General features: G+C 56.7%; 1 protein-coding gene across 1 annotated transcript in view; it reads left to right on the plus strand.

Annotated features, from left to right (window-relative positions):
* TSPAN11 (tetraspanin 11) overlaps positions 1-14,807 on the plus strand; it is a 57,794-nt gene that overhangs the window by 15,518 nt on the left and 27,469 nt on the right. The window contains exon 2 of the mRNA XM_002712822.6: positions 7,502-7,596. Coding sequence (XP_002712868.3) covers positions 7,513-7,596 — 84 coding nt within the window. The 5' untranslated portion in view covers positions 7,502-7,512. The remainder of the gene's footprint in view (positions 1-7,501; positions 7,597-14,807) is intronic.

Below are 14,807 nucleotides of genomic sequence, written 5' to 3' on the forward strand. Positions count from 1 at the left end.
TTTTAATCTGCAAGGTAGACGGTGGGTGTGAGGGGGAAAGAAAGAGACTCCCTTTCACTGGTTCACTCCCAAAATGCCTATGGCGGCCAAGGCCAGGAGCCAGGAACTCAGTCCAGGCCTCCCACATGGGTTCCACTCTGAGGCATCGCTGCTGCCTCCCGGGGTCTGCACCGGCAGGCGGCTGGAATCAGGAGCGGGAGCCAGAGTTCAGACCCTGGCACTCCACTTAGAGATGCCGCACCTTAATATGATGTCTTGCCTGCAGGACGAGATGCCCTAAACTCACCTGTTCATTTCATTTTGCCATGAGCTTTTTGAAGTACCCCTGTGTGGAGAGAAGGCTGAGCTGTTTTAGCAGAAAGCCAACAGCATAGCGGCTTAGAGACCAGGGAAATGTCTTGTTCGCTCGTGGATCAGTCCAGGAGATGCGTGCCCTTCTGCTCCATGCAGTCACGCGGGGATCCAGGCTCCGGCCCTCCCGTGGCCCTGCCGCCACCGCCAAGGGCAGCTGTGGTCTCAGAGTGGAATGCCCAGACGGCAGCACCCGTGTCGCCTGGAAGCTCGAGGGCAATGTGGTTTCTCAGCCGCACTCCAGGTTCCTGCATCAGAACCTCACGGGGGATCCAGGAGAAGCACCTGGCTCCTGCCATCGGATCAGCGCGGTGCACCAGCCGAGGCGGCCATTGGAGGGTGAACCAATGGCAAAGGAAAACCTTTCTCTCTCTCTCTCTCTCTCTCACTGTCCACTCTGCCTGTCAAAAAATAAAATAAAAAAATTAAAAAAATTTAAAAAAAGAACCTAAGGGGGGAGAGGCCAGGCCCTCTGTGCTTTCAAAAGTCTTCCCGTGATTTTAACACACCCTGAGTTTGTCCTTGCCTGTGTGATTGGAGCTGAGCTTCAGGCTTGTCTGTGGCTGCAGTTCTCATGAAGGGGAAAGGATGGCGAAGAGTGCAGAGGCAGTGGCTTAAGGTCCAGGCAGCGAGTGGCCCTCCCGCTCCTGTTCCGTTGTCCAGACGACAGTATGGGGCCGGCGTGGTGGTGCAGCGTTGGGGTTAAGCTGCCACTCCAGATGCCGGCGTCTCCTGTGCGTGCCGGCTTGCATCCTGGCTGCTCGGCTTCTCCTCTAGCTTCCTGCCAATGCACCGGGGAAGGCAATGCAAGACAGTCTGAGTGCTTGGGTCCCTGCACCCACACACGGGAGACCTGGTTGGAGTCCCTGACTCCTGGCTTCCACCTGACCCAGACGCAGCTGATTGGCGGGCATTTGGGAAGTGAACCAGCAGATGAAAGATCTGTCTCTTTCTGTCACTCTGCCTTTCAAATAAATGAATAAATTTCCCTTTTTAGAAAAGGATATGGAAAACAGGAGTTTTTAAAAAAGGAACTACTGTCTAGCCAGCCCTCACTGTGTAGAGGAAGGAGAGGGCAGCTGTGTCTGAAAAAGACGCCCAATGACCTGCCCACCTGCCCCAGATCTGCTATTTGACTACCTAATGAGCTTGCTGAGATCTGACATGCCTACTCTCAGTTTTCACAGCCCCACCCCTGCGGGGCCGGGCTTCCCCAGCCTGCGTTGTAGGTCTGTTTCCAAGAGCTGGAACAAACGTAAGGAAGAGCAGGTGTGGAGTTAGGCTAAGGGGGCGCCTCTGTGCCCGTCTTCAGTGTCCCTCCACGCTGCCCTCCATGGAAGAACCTGATGATGTCCCAGGTGTTTCCCATCAGAGGAACCATCCTGTTCCCATCTGCGCCTTGTTTGGATGATTCTCAAAAGGACTTTGTGCTTTGATGGGTCTGCGTTTCTCCTCTGAGGCTGAGATTAAAAGAAGACAAGGGGGAAGAGAGGTCAGTGCAGAAAGGACTGAGAAAGCCCGGGAGGGAGAAGACCAGGCCAAGGCCATGGCTGGTTTGTGCTGGACTTCCCAGGGGGGCGCTGGCCGCTGCCTGCCCTGAAATGGTCTACCCGGCCCTGGAGCAGGAGCAGCCGCAGCGGTGTGGCTGAAGGCTCGCTTCTCCTCTCCGCTACCTTTGACAGGTTAGCCCGGGACTGGGCAAGAGCAGAGCAGGCTGGGAAACACCCTGCTGGGTGGGTGGTGGGGACTCACGTACTTGAGCCGTCATTCGCTGCTTTCCAGGCACACTAGCAGAAAGCTGATCAGAGGTAGAGCAGCTGGGCTACAAACCAGCACTCTGATATGGGATGCAGGCATCCCAAGTGGTGGCTTACCCCACTGCGCCACAGAGGGAAATAGTTATGTAACTCCTGAGGGGTCCGGAGCTTGCACGTGGCTCTGTGGTGCACTGTCCATTTGTCCACTCCTTTGTTCATCCATTCTGCAGCAGTTGACACCTGCACATCAGGTACTGTCTTAGGTGTTAAAAAACTGAACCGAGGAGGTGACATTTGGCCTAATACTGAAGTCGTCACTTGGGGACACCTGCATCCCACATCAGAGTGCCTGTGTTCAGGTCCTGGCCTTGCTGCTTCTGTCTGTGCACCTTGGGAGGCAGTGGATGGTGGCTCACGGAGCCGGGTCCCTGTGTGCATGTAGGAGACCGAATTGAGTTCTGGGCTCCTGTCTTGTCTCGTCTCGTCTCGTCTCTCTCTTTCTCTCGGTCTTTCAAATAAATTAAACAAATAGCTTTGTTTTAATTGAGCTCAGATGTTAGCAATTCGTGCAATGAGTGGCATGCCTTGGGCTCAGTCATGGGAGTTGGAGACAATGGGACTAAGAACAGGAAGTGGACTGGTCAAACCTATAGAACGTGAAAGGGGTGAGGCAGAAGGACTCGGGGCTTGAGGAGGACTGGATGCTGTTAGCAGGTGCCATGTCGTCGTGGGGAAGGGCCAGGATGTGACATCCAACCAGGGACATTTTGTAAGAGACATGGGGGCGCTGCTGGTAACTGTGTCCACATGATAGGTGCAAACCAGGATCATCCCTGACCCACTGGTATCATATAGTCCCCCGGACTGCCTGGCTGCCTACCCCGTGACCTTAGGCAAGCTCTATGACCTTGGGCAAGCTCTCTGACCTCTCATTTCATTTCTGCAGCATGAGGATGATGCACACACCTATCTCACGGGGTGTTTTGAGGATTAAAGGAGCTAATGGGGTGGACGTTGGGTGCTGTGGTTAAGCTTCCACGCAGGGTGCCAGCGTCTCATGTTGGAGTACCTGGCCAGCTCTGCTCCCTCCCAGCTTCCTGCTAAGACAGCCTGGAGGTGGCTCCGATGGCTCAAGAACTTGGGTCAGTGCCACTCCCGTAGGAGTCCTGGGTTGAGTTCTGGGCTCCTGACTTGAGCCTGGACCAGTCCTGGCCCAGCCCTGGCTATTATGGATGTTCGGGGGAGATACTGTACTGCACCGCAACACCAACCCTCAGTCCTCAGGTTTTAAAAAGGCAAAGAAGTGCCCAGGAAGAACATAGCAGAAAAGGACAGTCTGTGGAGGAGACAAACTGTTTGCCCAAAGATAGGAGCAGAGGCCTGACTAGTACATGGAACGTGTGTTGGTCCTTGCAAATAAAGTGACGCTGAAAGAAAACATGTCGCCTAGGGCAAGAAGACTGAGAATTCTTTGTGCTAGAATTTAATTCAAGTTCCACCTACATCACCAGCCACGGGACTCTATAGTTAGCAAGCAAACCCTCATGTGGCCCACATGGTCCACTCTGCTTCTGGACGATGGCCCTAGGCTAGCGCCCTGCCCTGCTCCCGGGCTCTGCTAGGCACATCTGGCCATGGCTCCCTCTGTGCGTGGGGGAGAGGGGCCCGGGTCTGTGGAGGAGGAGGAAGCAGGCCTCCCCCAGTGGCACAACCCGCGTCATGGCACACCAGGCCCTGGTGGAAGTGCCTAGGGCGTGGCTTCGCCAGCAAGGCATCTGCAGCTGCTTCTCTGAGCTGTCCCGTGGTGTCAGTGCCCAGGGGCTGACTGCTGCCCCGGGACCCCAGCTTTGTTCCACAGGAGGGACAGGACCCCCGAGGCTGCCTTACCAGGGCATCTGGGAAGTCACGGCCATCTCAGCAGAAACCGGGTCCTGACCGTGACTTTCACGTAAGAGGACCTCGTGCCTGACTTGCACCTGGCCCGACCCTGGCTCAGCCGTGCCTGATGCACACTTCCATGGCAGGGCTGAGGGCCGGGGACTTTCAGGGGTAGGGGGGACACTGACAGCTCCAGGAGTGGCCCCCTCTGAGAACAAGTGGACCAACTGTCCCAGTTTTCCTGGGGTGTTACCCAGGGTTAGCACTGAAAGCCCCATGCCCCAAGAAACCCCTGTGTCCTGGGCAATTCGGGGTTGTGAGTCACCCTGCCTGGGAGCAAAATCTCCAAGGTCTCACCCCAAACCTAGCAAACCAGAACCCCTTGGGGAGGGGCCACCCATCTGAGCTCTGGGGTCTGATGCGTGCTCAGGACAACTGCTGTCCCGTTCAGCAAACACCCAGAGAAGGTGGCAACTTGCCCGGGCCCAGGCAGCGAGTAAAGAAAGGGCGGAGCCAGAGGAAGAGTTCCCAGCACTGCCATGGCGCTGCCCCCACCACGATCAACAGGGTCGGAGCAGAGTCCCCGAGGCCAGGTCATCACAGACGTTAGCGTCCATCACTAAGGCCTGCCAAGACCATGTCACTGCTGTGGTCTGCGGACTGCATGGGGACAGGCACCTCCAGAGAGGGTGGGAGCCGCTGGGCCCTGCAACAGAAGGGCGGCGGGGGGAGCGTCCCTGTAGCGTGAGCAGACGCCTGCAGCAAGGACCACCCAGGCTTTTGGGATCCCGGGGAAGAGCACAGCTGGGTGCGTAAGGAGCAGAAAGACCACCTGCTGCCTGCTGGGCTGCTGCAGCCTCGGCGTGGACGTTTTTTCAGTCGCCAGCCGCACCAGCAGACCCCAGATCAGTAAGGTTATAGAAGATGCAAAAATTACCCAACTAAGCCTGCTGGGCAGCATCATGCAGCCTGCAGGGGCAGGATTTGCACTCTTTCCAGGGGCCCCTGAAACACGCCCCGGGATTGAGACTTGGACGATGCTGCCTGTTCTCCTTGTGTCTGGGTGCCGCTTGTTGGCCAGCAGTGAGTGACTCCTGGCTACACACCAAGCAGAAAAGGAGCCTGGGAAATGCCCCTTCCCTGATGGCCAAGGACCGAGCAAGAGGAAGGGGAAGGCAGCAGCATCTGGCCCTGCTTCCTCCTGTCCCCAGGCAGCTGGGGCACTGAGACGCCCCCCGCCCCCTGTCCCCAGGCAGACACCGCACTTCCGTTCTGCCTTTGCCACTCCAGAGCTGACCACCTTCCAGGGGACCCATCTAAGCCTCTGTGTGCCAACCTTGCAAACTGAGAACAGCCCCACTTGGAGGGGATTGGGCGGGCCGACTGAGCATTGGGCCTGGGCCTGCAGGTCCTGGGCCTGGCACACGCCAAGTGCTTCGTGAGTGACAGCTGCGCAAAGAGGTGCAGGAAGATGCCCAGGGTCACATGGCCGGGAAACAGCAAGGCTGGCTTTCAGACGCAGGCGCAGGCGTCTGGCCCCTCGCTGGCACGCCGCCACCCCCGTCACGGGGCCCTGTGGAATGCTTAGCAGTGGAGGACAAACCACCAGTGAGAGAAGTCGCTCTCACACGGGTGCCTGAGCTCAGACATGCTAATGCCTCCTGTTCAAGGTTAACAGGGGCCTGGAGGGCCCCCTGACCCGCCAGTCCACGGCTCTTCCATCTCCACTGCGAATGACCAAATTGTGACCATTCGATGTGCATTCCTTGGTTAAGTCCTGTCTTCTGCTTGGCGTCCTTCTTCCCTTTTGGGCGGGCTCCTTTCCTGCAGGGCTGGCATGAGTCCAGGGGGTGGGGGCCGGGGGCTGTCCAGGGGGCCGGCGGCCCGGTGACCACGGGAAGGCCCTCTGGGGGTCAGCCCCACCTCCCCCGAGTCATGACTTCCTTTTCTTGCCTCTTTCTGCAGTCCTGCCCCCACCCCGCCTGCTTCTCCAATTAAACTGGAGAAAAATGGGTTTTGTCTTTTTTTAACAAGAACTCTGAAACTCTTAAATTACCTTCTTCAGGGTCTGCAAATAGAAAACCCAAATAAGCCAGCCACCTTTTCCTCCTCTGCCTTCCCACTTCTGTCTTTGAGAGCCTCTGGGCCCGGGAGAAGGGCACGGGCTGTAAGGGGGGGCCCACCGGGGGTTGGCAAAGATGGAGATGGGCAAAGCCAGCACCTCAGGCAGTGGCGCTGAAAGGAGAGAGGGTCCCACGATGTGGACGGCTCTGTAGGGCGCAGCTGTTGAGTGAGGGCAGACAGGGGCCCAGGGTTCATGCAGCTCGAGAAGAACCACAGAGGGTTCAGGCTGTCTGAGAAGCAGGTGAGATTGGCAGGCACACGGGGGCCTTCGCTGCCTCCGTACCACCGCTGGTGTCGCAGCTGCCGGGGAGTCCACCGCCGGGCGTCAAGACAGGTAGGGTGTCCGGGCAAAGACTGGGTTCTAATCCTACTCTGTGGCATGTCAGAAAACTAACTGGGGTTTATTGAGCACTTACTATGAGCCAAGCCTGTCCGTGGGTTATCCCATGTAATTGTCAAGATGATCCTACGCCGGAGGTCTGATCGTTATTCCCCATTTACTGATGGACTCTGAGGGCTGGGTGTGACACGTCTAGTGACAGCTCGGTGTCCTGCCAGACCTCCGGCCTATCTGCACCTGCTTCCTTGAGGGGGGAATCGAGATGCAGGGGACAGGACGGGCGGTGGCCTGGGCAGTCGCTCAGGTCCTTTCCCACACAGGTGTTCTGATCTGGGGCTCGTGCCACACCTTTGCATGCAGGGATGGTGTTGAGAGGATGCTGAGTGCAGGGTGCCAGTGCAAAGCAGTAACACTGAGAGAGAGAGAGAGAGAGAGACAGACAGACAGACAGACTCATGTCTTGCAATGCTGATGAGATAGGACAGGAGAATAAGAACACGAGACCAGTGCAAAGTCTGTGGAAGATTTGCAGGGACGTGCGTGTGGTGTAGCAAGTGGGTCACCCGTTGGGATGGCCAGCTGCCATATCAGCATGCCTGCTTCATATCAGCATCCTCTGCTCCACTTCCAATCCGGCTCCCTGCTACCTGGGAGTCAGCAGGTGATGGCTCGAGTACTTGCTACCACTCATATGGGAGACCCAGATGGAGTTCTGTGGCTGTTGCAGGCATTTGGGGAATCAGTCAGCAGATGGAAGAGCTCTCTGTATCTCTGTCTTTCTGCCTTTCAAATAAAATGCAAATAATTTTGTAATTTTAAAAAATTGTTAGACATGTGTTGAGAGGACAACACTGAGATCCAAAGGTCTAGAAACTTCTACGCCAATTCAGGTGCATTAGATGTCCAGAAGCCGCTGCGTTGCCACCATCTTTCCTCTATACACCCCCCTACCACCACCACCCAGGGCCAGATGATGGCTAAGGCCTTGGAAGGCGGCCTTGGCCATGGGGAGGCCCGGCTTCCCCGCCCAGCCTGTGTGTCTTCTTTGCAGGAGAAGCAGCCATGGCACGGTACCAGCTGGAGCAGGACGACTGGCTGGTGGTCTACCTGAAGTACTTACTGTTCGTCTTCAACTTCTTCTTCTGGGTGAGTGTGTTCGCCTTCCCCATGCACGAGTGAGTCAAGTCCCTTGGTGCTGCGTGAGTCACCTCCGCCTCCTCAAAGACCACCCAGGGGCAGCTTCTGCCCACTGCAAAGCAAACATGTACATTTGCCACCAAGGGGGAGGAGAGGAAGGCGGTGTACGGGCTGGCATGGAGCCCCTGCCCTACAGTGACTCAACAGGGCACGGGCGTGATGAGTAGCCTTGTGTTCCTGCACCAGTACAGAGAGTCCAGTTCCTTCCTCCCTGCTGATTTGCAGCCTGAGTGCCTGGGGGCAATGTGATAGCCTGAGAGGGATGATGGGGCCGGCGCCGCGGCTCACTAGGCTAATCCTCCGCCTTGCGGCGCCGGCACACCGGCTTCTAGTCCCGGTCGGGGCGCCGGATTCTGTCCCGGTTGCCCCTCTTCCAGGCCAGCTCTCTGCTATGGCCGGGGCGCCGGATTCTGTCCCGGTTGCCCCTCTTCCAGGCCAGCTCTCTGCTGTGGCCAGGGAGTGCAGTGGAGGATGGCCCAAGTGCTTGGGCCCTGCACCCCATGGGAGACCAGGAGAAGCACCTGGCTCCTGCCATCGGATCAGCGCGGTGCGCTGGCCGCAGCGTGCCAGCCGCGGCGGCCATTGGAGGGTGAACCAACGGCAAAGGAAGACCTTTCTCTCTGTCTCTCTCTCTCACTGTCCACTCTGTCTGTCAAAAAAAAAATTTTTTTTTCAGAGGGATGATGGCTGGTTCCCCGCTGGGGCCCACTGCCCTCTCCTGGTTCACAGTCTCTGAGCTGAGGACACAGAAGCACAGGTCTTGGGGGCTCCAGGCTGCTGCTGCCAGCCATGAGCATGGTCTCTATGGCGACCCCCCCCCCCCCGCAGGAAGCCTGGGTCTGCTCCCAGAAGGCAGTGGCCTTGGTAACTGGAGAGTGGACATCCATCGCTGGCCCAAAGGGGAGGCCCGGGATGGAAGGCGTGTGTTTTGTGTTGTGATGGTGCCACGTCTGGGGAGGTGGAAGGGTTTGAGGGTGGGGGCTGCTCCCTTCTGATGCGGTGGTCTTGGGTGGGGCCGCTTGCCTGAGTTCCAAGGGTTGGTTTTCCCAGCTGCAACTCAAGGATCGTTTCTAGTCTTTGGGGTTGCATTCAGTATATGGAGCATTTTGAATCTGTGAAGACACTTCAAAAGAAGTGAGTGGAAGATGGATTAACAGGTGACTTGGGTGTGGGTGTTAGCCTAGTGGTCAGGACACCCACGGCCCATTTCAGAGGGCCTGGGTTCGAGTGCCAGGTCTGGCTCCTGACCCCAGCTTCCTGCTGTGCAGCCCCTGGGGGGCCATGGGGATGGTTCAAGGAGTGGAGCCAACCACAATTCCTAGCATCCAGCTTTGGTGTGTGCTTGGTCCCGGCTGTTGTGAGCATTTGGGAAATGAACCAGTGGACGAGAGATCTTCCCCTCTTTCTCTCTTAAATTAAAAACAAAAAAAGTTTTAATGCAAAAAATTTTTGACGTCTATGCAGTTTTTACAAAATAGGTAAATTCCAAGACCCCTGCATATTAGGTATTAAATGTCTAAAAATACCACTGAATCAGGGCTGGCATTGTGGCACAGCAGATCAAATCACTACTTGCAATGATGGCATCCCAGATGGATGGCCAGTTCCAGTCCTGGCTGCTTTGCTTCCAGTCCAGCTCCCTGCTAATGCACCTGGGAGAGCGGAGGAAGATGGCCCAAGTGCTTGAGCCCCTGCCACCCACGTGGGAGATCCACATGGAGTCCCTGGCTCCTGCTTTGGCCTGAGTCAGAGCTGGCTGTTACAGCCATCGGGGGAGTGAACCAGTGGATGGAAGATCTCTTTCTCTCTGTCTCTCTGTCACTCTGCCTTTTGAACAAGTAAAGTAAGTCTTTAAAAAAATTATCCTGCCAGATTAACTGACAGCGTGCAGCTGGGTTTCCTGCTAACCATGGAAAGGGGGCACCTTCTCACTTGATAGCACCTTGGAAGCTTCCAGAAATGCACGTGCACCTGGGAGCTGTGTCTGCAGAGGCGTGGTTGAGTCTGGGGAGGACCATGGTCGAGTAGTTGAGGACGTGGACACGGCCAGGCAGGAGCCTGTCGCTCCCCCTCTTCGTGGAGGAATGACACTAAACCCTGCCTAGGTTTCCTGTCCGAATCACGGCCCCATTATCCCTCCTAAGCTTCATATCCGAGTCACGGCACCATTATGTCGCTCCCCGTCTTCGCGGAGGAACGACACAGGACCCTGTGCTGTTCTTTTGTCTGCTCGGCCCTCCCCGGGTTTGCTGCTGGTTCTTCCCGGGTTGGCTACCGACCCTTCCACCTCCGTGGAAGGGCGGTTCCCCCCTCCCACTTTCCCCACTTCCGCGGGGGAGCGGCACACCGCCGGCCGGCTCTCTCGGGGGCTGCACAGGTGTTCCTTTAGGTAGATGTTCCTGGTGCATGTTGTCTCTCTCCTCCTTTATAGTCCTCTTCCACCAATCCCAACTCTGCTACCCACACGCCGAGTACGCTGCTCTCCTCCAATCAGGAGCAGGTCCTGCTGTTTATTGGTTGAACTGGAGGCAGCTGTGTAGAAGCTGTTTCCTCCTCTCCCAGCGCCATATTGTGGGAGAGCAGATGCATAAAATAAGTCTTAATTCGAGTAACAGTCTAGTCCCAGTTGCTCCCCACAGAGCCGTGCAGAGGCTTGGAGGACAGACAGTCACCAGGTGCTATCAGCCTAAAGCTGCAGTCAGGTAGTTGTTTCCATGCATTTTGCAAAGTTTCTGAAACAAACAGTGAAGTTATTTGCAACTTTACTCTTCTGAGCAAGACTTTCCTGGAATAGTGAAGCCGTGATGATGAGGACAGGAGAGTAATAAAGCCACATTGCGGGCCGTGAACCCCGGGGGTGTGGGTGTGGGTGGCTTCCCTTCCCAGAGATGAATCTGATAGGGTGCTTCGGACGCTTGCTGAGTGAGCATTTCTTTTTCAGAATAACTGTCTTCCGGGATGATAGAAGTCTCATGTCGCCACTGTAGGCAGTCTCCAAGAGATTGGAAAGTATAAAAAATAAATAAACTGCCCATATCTCATTGTATAAGGTACTGCAAGTGGGAAGCTAGGTGTTAGGCACAGTGGTTAAGAGGCTGCTTTGAACACTTCCGTCCCCTGTCAGAGTGCCTGGCTTCACTGCCAAGTCCAGCCTCCTGCTCATGCACACCCTGAGAGGCAGGGTGAGGGCCCAAGTGCTCCTGCCACCCGTGTAGAAGATTCAGATTGAGCTCCTGGCTCCTGGCTTCTGCCTGGCCCAGTCCTGCCTGCTTTGGCATTTGCATCAGCCAGCACTTTGGCCTTGGCCTTGGCCTTGAGCCTCCAGAACTGTGAGGCACTGTCCAGGCCATGCTGTCCATGGGATTCTGCTAGGCAGGCAGTCCTCACAAGCAGAGGTGCTGGGACAGCCCATCTCACAGAGCCTTGCTTTTGTCCTGTGTGAGATCAGAGTGCCGATGCCTGTGAGAAATGGAGGTGAATATGCAGAAAACCGCTCGTGTAACTCTCAGGATCAGACTGATGGACAGACCTCAGCCCTGTCCTGGCCCACGTAAGAAACGCTGGGAAGCATAGGAAATGCTCACGCGAAACACGGAACACGAGATGACCTCACACGTGCCCCGCACTCCGATGGCGTCTCGGGTTTAATTTTCTTTGCTGGAGGATACAGCTCACTAAATTCTTATTCCACGACCCTAATGGGTCACATTCCGAGGTTTGCAGGACCCAGAGCCGTGCCTCCATCCCCTGTCACCCTGCCCTTGAGGCACCCTTGGACGTAGCTGTGGGTCAGGAACCACCAAGGCCACAGCCCTCACTTCTCAAAAGAAAATGTGGAGGCTGGGGCTGTGGGTTAAGTTGCTGTTTGCAACATTGGCATCCCATATCAGGGCACTGGTTCAAGCCCCAGGTAGTCCACTTTCCATCCAGCTCCCTGCTAAAGCACCTGGGAAAACAGTAGAAGATGGCCCGAGTGCTTGGGCCCCTGCACCCACATAGGAGACCTGGATGCAGCTCCTGGCTCCTGGCTTTGGATCGGCCCAGCCTCGACTCTTGCAGCCATTTGAGGAGTGAACCAGTGGATGGAAGCTCGCTCTCTCTCTCTCTCTCTCTCTTACTCTCTCTCTCTCTCTAACTTTGCCTTTCAAATAAATAAATCTTTAAAAGAAAGAAAACGTGGTCCAGGCTTTCCTCTCTGCTGCCATCCTCCTTGCTTTTCTACAAGGCTCCCTACCGCTCCCATCTCCCTTGCGATGTCGCTCTCTGGTTTATTATTTTAATTAGCTGCCTGGCCATGTCAATAATCAGGACTGCTCCCACCTCCCAGGAGCTCTGCCAGGCTATGGGCAGAACAGGGAAGCAGTTCTTGACGCAGTGGGGGGAGCCTCTGTCCTGAAGCCCTGGCCTGCCCTTCCCCTGGGGGCCAGGAGGGCTCAGCCTCCAGGGAGTCCTTGGATCCTCTCCAGGGAGACCTGGGGCCGAGGCAGGTGGCAGAGAGGGTGGAGGGCCCCAGGCCGGCCAGGAGAGGCCTGGCAGGGAAGAGCCAGAACCAGGACATAGTGAAGGAGACTCACTGCCTCCATTGCCATGCGTGGGCATGGCCAAAGACCACTCTCAACATACTGAAATGGTTAAGCCTCCCCCCCCCAAGCTGTGTGGGCTTCAGGGCACCTCTGCCCTCTGTGCCAGGGACCAGGGGCACACTCAGTCTGCACAGGGCTGTGGCAGGCCAGGACGAAGCCTGTGATCAGTGCTCTGAGCCACCCCTGGCGTAGCCTGGACACCAGGCCACTTGCCTCGTGGGCAGGGCGGCTTTGGTGAAATGGGCGCCCAATGGGAAATTAGGCTTCTTGTGCCCTTCCCGGCTTGGGTGACCTTGGAGAAGTCCTGTGACCCTGGGCTTTTATGTCTGCACCCAGAACAGAAAAGGGGCTGGCTCGCTTCTTCCCCTCTCGCCCTGCTGTCCTCTTGGAGTCCCAGCGCATCCACCCACTGTGCTGCTCCTCTGGGGATACCCAGATGTGTAAGACTTAATTGGGATGCTCGGAGTGGAGACACAGAGATGGCAAATCTAACAGAGACCGTGATAGGTGTGCACGCACCGTGGAGTGAGTACAGAGGGCAGGATGGTTTGCTGTGTGTGGGACAGGGATGGCTCCAAGGATGCTTTCCTATGCGTTCTGAGCTGGGTTTGAAAGAGGATGTGGGGTTGGGTTGGGGGTGTTGTGGCACTGTGGGTTAAGCCACCACCTGTGACTCAGGCATTCCATATGAGTACTGGTTCAAATCCCGATCCAGCTCCCTGCTAGTGTACCTCAGAAAGCAGTGGCTGATGGTCCAGTGTTTGGTCCCCTGCCACCCACGTATCAGACCCGGATAGAGTTCCTGGCTCCTGGCTTCCATCTGGCTCAGCCCTGGCCGCTGCAACCATGTAGGGAGTAAACCAGCGTAAGGAATATCTCTCATTCATATTCTCTCTCATCCTCTCATCCATTCATATTCTCTCTCTCTCTCTCTCTCTCTAACTCTGCCTTTCAAATTTCGAAAGGAGAACGAGGACAGGGGGAGGGGTCATTTAGGTTCTCTCCCATCTCTGGTCCACAGTCTGTCCCATGTGTCCTAGGCTATGTGGGGTTGATGGCAGGGGGAGGTAGGGCCCCAATTTATTTTCTCAAGAGCTCTTTAAAACCAGAGAGCCTCAGCACGGACGATGGCCGCTAGCAGGACCAGCCTGTCCTGGAAGATTTAGTGCAATGGCTCTGGGGCCGTAGGCAGGGCTGGGGAGCTGTGCTCACCTGGTGCCCAGAGAGCTGTGGCTCAATGCCAAGGTGAAGAGCACACCTGCTGCCTGCTCCCTGTGCTCTCCCTGGGAGCTCAAAAGCTGGGGTGCAGGGCTGGGGAGCTGCCCACCCCACATGCATGTGCAGTCCCGGGCCCCGCCCTTCCAGGGCTGCATCCTGGGGCCATTCTTCCAAAGCAGCCCAGCCAGCCCCAGGGGACAGAGCCTTGCCGAAACCCAGGCTCCCAGTCCTCTCCTGGAGCCCCCGCACTGTCTGCTCCCCAACCCAGTGACTTCCTGTTCATTCTGTTGAGGTGGGACTCACCAAATCAGGTCTCCCTTCCCAGTCACCTGCATGAGACGTGAGGGCAGGGGCCATGTCCGTCAGTTGTGGTGCCCACGACAACTGGAGAGCCTGGCAGGGGCATAGTGGGTGTTGGTTGAGACAAAGCACAACAGCACATCAAGCTGGCATCTTTTTTTTTTAATTTATTTATTTATTTATTTTTTATTTTTTGACAGGCAGAGTGGACAGTGAAAGAGAGAGACAGAGAGAAAGGTCTTCCTTTGCCGTTGGTTCACCCTCCAATGGCCGCCGTGGCCGGCGCGCTGCGGCTGGCGCACTGCGCTGATCCGATGGCAGGAGCCAGGAGCCAGGTGCTTTTCCTGGTCTCCCATGGGGTGCAGGGCCCAAGCACCTGGGCCATCCTCCACTGCACTCCCTGGCCACAGCAGAGAGCTGGCCTGGAAGAGGGGCAACCGGGACAGAATCCGGCACCCCGACCGGGACTAGAACCCGGTGTGCCGGCGCCGCTAGGCGGAGGATTAGCCTAGTGAGCCGCGGCGCCGGCCCCAAGCTGGCATCTTAAGGCCCCTTGGGTGCTACTCCTGGCCTTGCTGAGAGCGTCCTAGTGGCCCGGAGAAAAGAGCGTCCCAGCCTGGGACTCTCACTGCCTCTCTGTATGTAAAAGTGGCCATGCAGCTGGAAAGGAAGTGCTCACTGGTGCCCAAGCGGGCAGCAGGTGGGGCCAACACGGGGCGTTATTTCCGTGGCCTTCAGTGTCGCCATGGCAGCGCCTGTGTGCTGGGCCCGAGAACTCTCGGGTAAGTGCTCTGTATCTCCTACGTGTGCACCCAGGGCTGCTGTTGGGAAGGGAACTAGGCAATCCAGGCATACAGTCCAGGAGAGAGAAGAACTTGTCTATGCAGGAGGTCCAAGCAGGTGCACCCTTAACACGGGCCTGGAAGGATGAGTAGGCATTCAGTGGCCGAAGAGGACCACAAGAACAGGCGAGAAAGGCGGCAGGGGTAAGAGAAGCGGCCTCTGAGACCCAGAGAGGCTGTGTCACAGACCCACATGCACATGGCCAACACAGCGAGG

This window comes from Oryctolagus cuniculus, chromosome 9, assembly GCF_051225735.1.
Source record: "Oryctolagus cuniculus isolate XC-2025 breed Fujian yellow rabbit chromosome 9, ASM5122573v1, whole genome shotgun sequence".
NCBI classification, from domain to species: Eukaryota; Metazoa; Chordata; class Mammalia; order Lagomorpha; family Leporidae; genus Oryctolagus; species Oryctolagus cuniculus.